Genomic DNA, 6,000 nt, shown 5'->3' with positions numbered 1-6,000 from the left:
CCCTTCCAATCCCTGACATTCTGTGATTCTGTGATTCATCTTTCCTTCTTTTTGGTATAGTCACTCCATTTGATTTTATTGCCTTTCTACAGCACTTAAAAACATGCAGATCCCCTGCTCTGAGGCAGCTCTGTCATGACTGCACACTTTTCTGTAGCTGTCCTGCAAGGACAAGCCTTGAAACTTGGTTATTTTAATCTCTACTCTTGGTATGTAGCTTTGGTTATTTATGAGCACCCCAAGTTTTCATTTTTTTTTGGTTATCTGTGGGTCCTTGTGTGTCTTCTTAGACCCAGGGGAGGGGGAGATATTTCCAAAATCTTTTTTAAAAGATTCAAAGCAAATTTCATGGTTGTTTCTCAGTTTAAAATATGTACCTGGTGTTGACAGATGATGCCTTGGGCAGAAAAGCATGTGCAGAGCTGTACTGAACGACTGCTCGACAGCTCGGAGTGGGGACGTGGGATGGACACGTGCAAATGTGCGTGTGGACAAGATAGAAATCGTGTGAATGAGCAGAAGGCAGAGAGCCCATTTCAGGTGGGCTTTGTTAGACTTACAGCTGATGGAGTTTATCACCCTGAATACAAGAGGATCGGTCAAGGAAAACTGATGATTTGGATGCAAGTGCATTTACCAGTGTGAGGAAGAAGGGAAATTCAAGCTGAATGTAAGGGAGCTGGTAAAGGAGAAACAGGATCAGTGAAGGCGACCTCAGATCTGCCTGCTGCTGAGTGCTGCTTGGCTAAGAGAGGGTCTCAAGTTAAATCTACAGAAAATTAAGGAGGGATTCTCTGCTCTGGGAAATGAGCAGCGTGTGTAGTGTGACATAAGAGATATCTGATCATCCATTATGGGCTCTCCCGTGTCACTTTGTCATTGAATGTTTTGTTTAGGCTGTTTCAGGACCTATTGCGTGTTCTGCTTCCTTTTTCACAGCATTAATACCAGTGTCAGTATCTTATCCATAGTATACTGCAGGTTGAGCAGTAAGCAGATGTCATGTCAGTGAATCTTGGCAGTTTGTTTCTTATTGCAAAATAAATGAGTTTTAATGACTTCGTTTGCTTTTCTTTCATTTTACAGTTGAAAACGTGAATACATTTTTTTTGCAACTGCAACGAATTGAGCAGATTCAATTTCAGATCTAAAGTTAAATTCTCCTTGATTCATGTCTCAGCTGCTTTGCACATCTGCCTTTGAACTGTGAAACACATTTCACCTTTCAGTTGAGAGGACAAATGACTAATACATTAGTCCCTTAGGGAAGGGAGGTTTAACTTCTGTGTTTCAGTTTTTATGTTAATGGTGGCTGACCCCTGCTTCACTTTGTAGTCTTTAGAATGGGTCCTTTTCACAGGTTCTTGTAACTTCAGTTGGTTGAGGATCAGCTGGTCTAGGGAGTCCCTGCTTTTGGTGGACCTACCACGACAAAGAGGCGTGTGAGCTCCGCACGCAGGTGGCCGGTGACTGCAGCTGCTGGTGCTGGTGCTCGTGCCAATAGCAATAAATGAGCAAAGAAAGCTTGAGAAGGTCTTATCTGGCCTGACCTTCTGCACTTCTGGGTTTCATCCAGAGACTTCTGCAGTTGGCCAGTAATCCATGTTCCAAAACAATCTGACTTCAGTTAAAATTTTTTGAGGCTCTATCTTGTGTTCTGTTACATTGCTCTAGTAGTGCTGGTAGCAAGTAAAAATGCAACTGATGGAAATATTGACTCCAAGAATATCTTAGAACTTCCCTGGCTAAGGAGGACCTGCAGAATCTGGAGTGTATGTTGCATCCCAAAGCACGATCTTCTATCCTAAAGTTTTCTTCAGCAGATTTTTCCTTAATTAGCACTTGTTCCATTATAGTGGAGTGTTACCCTTTTCACAAGCAGGATTTCCAATTTCTGACGTTTTTTGCAAGAGCATGATGACTTCTTGGTTTGATTTACAGCTAATCTACTGTTCTAGACCTTCCCCATCCAATTTCCTATTTGTCTGTAATCTGATGTTCTCATACAAATCTGCACACAGAGGTACAGATGGACTTGCAATGGAACCTCTTGATTGCTTCTTTTTAATTAGCAAAGGACACTTTAATTAAAGGTCATAGCAATCGGAATGTGCACGAGAATGTTTGCTGAAAAGAGTATAAACATTTTATTATGATCTGCCAGCCTTAATAAGTATTTTGACTTTTAGAAAAGAAGAGACAAAAGAAAATGAAATCAACCGGTGACTGGAGGGAGAGAAGAAATGCCATTCGGCTTACCAACGAGTACACAGTAGAGACTCTGGTGGTGGCAGATGCTGATATGGTCCAATACCATGGTGCAGAGGCTGCCCAAAGATTCATCCTCACAGTGATGAACATGGTAAGTAGGCACTTTACTCTCCAAAGAAGAAGAGTAAACAGATCATATCCAGGATAGGTTAAAGCTGGCTTCCTTGACAGCTGAACTGGGTAACTGTTTTGACCGTGAGATATGAGGATAGGTTTTGTTTTTTCTTGTGTTATGTGCCTCTTTTCCCTCATCTTTGTGATTCCCTGTATTAGCCACAATAAAAAAAACTACTTTTGAAATGGAAATTGCAAGTTTTCAGTTAGGAAATATTCCATAATTGTTCAGGAGTGGTGTTTTCTACCATGTTTTTTGTACTGCTAAAGTTTACCTTGGAAGAGAGTATCCTGGAGTGGATAGATGGTCTTGTCTGACATGATGTTTCTTGGGTTCCTAAAGATTTCCATGGCATATCTGTTTCATAAGAGATATTGTCATAGTGGGCAAAATGTTATTGAAGATAGCAGTCATCTTGATTTCCATCAGAAAAGCTGCCTTTAAGTCAGTTAGAAACACTTTTTATCTCTGATTTTTAGATAATGAAAATGGCTGCCTGCCTTGCTGTAGAAAACATGGTGAACTTATCACCAAACTGCCAGCTGATCCGATTCTCTTTACCCCAGGACCTCTTGTGCTACATGAACCTCTGAATAGTTGATAGAGTTAGGCTTTATTCTAGAAATTCTGCAGAGAATCTGCCAGCAGTGAGGAGAGCCTTTGGAAATTGCAAGCTCCTATGGAGTGTGGGTGTTAATTTGTCAGCTGTCCCAGTAGTTAAGCCTTCCATCTCAGTTGATAAGGGGACACAAAGCCTCTCTCTCACCACGAGTGCTCAGTCACTCACTTGTTGGCAGTGCCAATAAAGAGATAATAGCTAAATTGGATGTGGACACTGAAAACTCTGCTCAAAGACGGCAGGGGTCCTTCCAGAGGCATTTGCACAAGGAAATCCTGGAGGAAGCTTGTGTTCCTCTGCCCATGCTATTGTAACATCCAGGAACAGTTCATTCTCCTGACCACTGCTCTGTTATTGTTCATGAGCAGCAAATTGGCTTGCAAGAAAATAACAGTTCTTAACAGGAGTTGGCTGGTCATGCTCCCCAGTGAAGAGCGGAGTGATGGATGCTCAGTCCATAATCCAGCTATGGGACAACAGCTCTTTAAGAGCTCTTGTATTCCTTTATCAAGCACTGGTGTGAGGGAGCCCTCCTGTAGTGAAATGCTTTGCTAATTAAGCAAGGAGTTTGTTTAACTAGTCCTTTCCATTAACAAGCTGCTTTTCTTTGTCTCTTCCTCTGCCTTTTATTTTGCCTTCTCTCATGCTGTGACAATAGTCACTTAATAGGGCTTCATTGTGTCTCTACCTTTATTTGGATGGGTTTGTAGGAAATGTCTTCTTACAACAAACCCATTCGTGCCACCATCACTTCAGGGTCTACTTACTGGCTCTCTTGCATTTAAGAATGCATTTGCTGGGGGCACAAGAGCCTTATTCTTCTCAAAGCCTCCACCTTTAGATTCACATACCAGCTTTGCAGTGAGCAGGCAGGATGTAAGGCAGGTTCAGCTCTGACCAAATCTGCTTCTCAAGTCACTTTTTGAACTAACAGAAGTGCGTGTGCAGATGTAACGTGTGTCAAGGCTGAGTTTCTTCCTGATGTCTGATGTTTGGGACCCTGAGAGGGGTGATGGATGCTTTTTTGTTTGCAGTGGCATCCTAGGGGCCCTCCTAAAATCTGTTCTGTACTGCTTCATCAGTGAGATAAGAAAAACCTGCCACTGTGCCCCATAGTTCTGCTGGGGCTAGGACAGGGCTTTATGGCTGTGAGAGCTTTTAAAACACGTGTCTAATCATCTGTCTTGATGATCCAAGTGCCAAAAGGTCAATTATTTGAGTGTTGCCACTAATGCCTCTCTATGTTGTGTAGCTTTATCAGCCTTTGAAGGTTGTTAGGGTTGAGCACGCTGATAGACCAAGTCCTAAACAAAAGATGGCCGTGAATACTGTTGTCTGTCCAGGCTGAGGAGCACTGCAGAACATCTCAGCAACATCAGCTTGCTGGGTGTGAATATATATGTATGAAGACACGCTGGTAGATGGGTTGGGTTCTCCAAACCCATATACTAAACAGATAATGAAGCTGAGTTTCCAATAAATTTCACTGATGGACTTTTAAGCTGGGTTCTGATGCTGTGGTGTGAGCTCACCCCTTTATTAGACACTAGAGAGTGCACATGGAAGATGAGTCTTGGCTGAGGAACACATTTATCTGACATCTCTGAAGGTGCAAAGTCCAACTGAAATGCTTCCCACTGTTAAGTCATTGCTCTGAGGGGCTCACCCATGTGGATTTTCTGAAGCCTGATAGGATTTGAATTTTTTTCAGCCTTCAGAGGAGCACCGACAGAGTTTCTCTCCTTTGGCCACCTACATTCCCACAGTCATAGGAACTTGACATCTTTCAGGCCTTTGCCCCTGTGAGGACATTGATTGTGAGTGGCTGGCAAGGTCAGAAAATTCAGACACTGGAACAGGTTGCCCAGAGAAGCTGTGGCTGTTCCTCCCTGGAAGTGTTTAAGGCCAGGCTGGATGAGGCTTTGAGCAACCTGGTCTAGTGGAAGGTGTCCCTGCTGATGGCAGGGGGGTTGGGACTGGATGATCTTTAAGGTCCCTTCCAACCCAAACCATTCTATGATTCTATGATTTCATTTTAACTGTGCAGTCACACCAGTGTTGGTGTGGACCAGGAAAATATCAAGGGGATAAAAAAAAATTATATTACCTGATAATCTGAGTGCTAAACCTAAGTTGTAAACAAAGCTTTTGTTCAAACTATGTTGTTACAGTGACATGGTGAGGATTTTTATTAGGAGAAGTGCAGGAAATTGAAGTTGATAGTTTTTCAGATACTAGAATGTAATATCTTTGTGATTATGATTTCTGTTACTGCAGGTGATGGTATTTCTCTGGTTTTGGGCACTGGGAAACTAACTAAATATTGCAGTGGACACCATTATTAGTGCTTTCTGACTGCTGTATCTCTAATTTATTGTAATTTTCATTTATGTTAATATACCATTCCTTAACTGACAGTACTACCAAAGAGCAGTGTCTTTTGGTTGCTATTTATAAGTTTTCTGGCAAAGAGTGTGTGGCTATCTTTTAAATACAGCTTAAAACTGTGGTATGAGGAACAGCAGAACTCTTAACTCCTTAGGGCAACATCTGTTCCATCCTTCCCTGGTGCAGGATCACTTGTGCTCTACGTAACCACGCACATGAAACCTCCTGGCTGCTTGGGATCTTTGTTTCCTGCCTTCCTCCAAGTGACTTCTGTCAGCTTTCTGTCCCTGTTAAGTTGGGGGACAGGATTTGCCCCATGATATTAGGCAGTGCTTATTCAGCTACACTGCAGGATGGCGGGCTGCCTCTAAAAGAAACCAGAATGTTAATTTTGGCTTGGATACTTGCATTTAAGCAAATAGAACATTACTGGTCAGGGGTATATTAACTTAACTCCTCTCTGTAAGCCATTACGTTTACTGTCAAACCACAAAACAAGCATTAAAAGGTCTTATTAATGCATTTTATATTTATAGACATTTTAAATAAAGTGATCTGCCTTAAAGTATTTAATATCTATTTATGTTACAAGAATTTCTGAAGGGGG

At 42.0% G+C, this 6,000-nt stretch overlaps 1 protein-coding gene across 1 annotated transcript in view; it reads left to right on the top strand.

Moving 5' to 3' along the window:
- The window catches only part of ADAMTS17 (ADAM metallopeptidase with thrombospondin type 1 motif 17), a gene marked incomplete at its 5' end in the record, with an annotated part of 183,263 nt that overhangs the window by 15,192 nt on the left and 162,071 nt on the right, over nucleotides 1-6,000 (top strand). Inside the window, one exon of the mRNA XM_010177095.2 lies at nucleotides 2,190-2,362. Coding sequence (XP_010175397.2) covers nucleotides 2,190-2,362 — 173 coding nt within the window. The remainder of the gene's footprint in view (nucleotides 1-2,189; nucleotides 2,363-6,000) is intronic.

This window comes from Antrostomus carolinensis, unplaced genomic scaffold (genome assembly GCF_000700745.2).
Source record: "Antrostomus carolinensis isolate BGI_N321 unplaced genomic scaffold, ASM70074v2 scaffold20131, whole genome shotgun sequence".
In the NCBI taxonomy this organism is placed as follows: Eukaryota; Metazoa; Chordata; class Aves; order Caprimulgiformes; family Caprimulgidae; genus Antrostomus; species Antrostomus carolinensis.
This window is presented reverse-complemented; position numbering and strand designations above follow the sequence as displayed.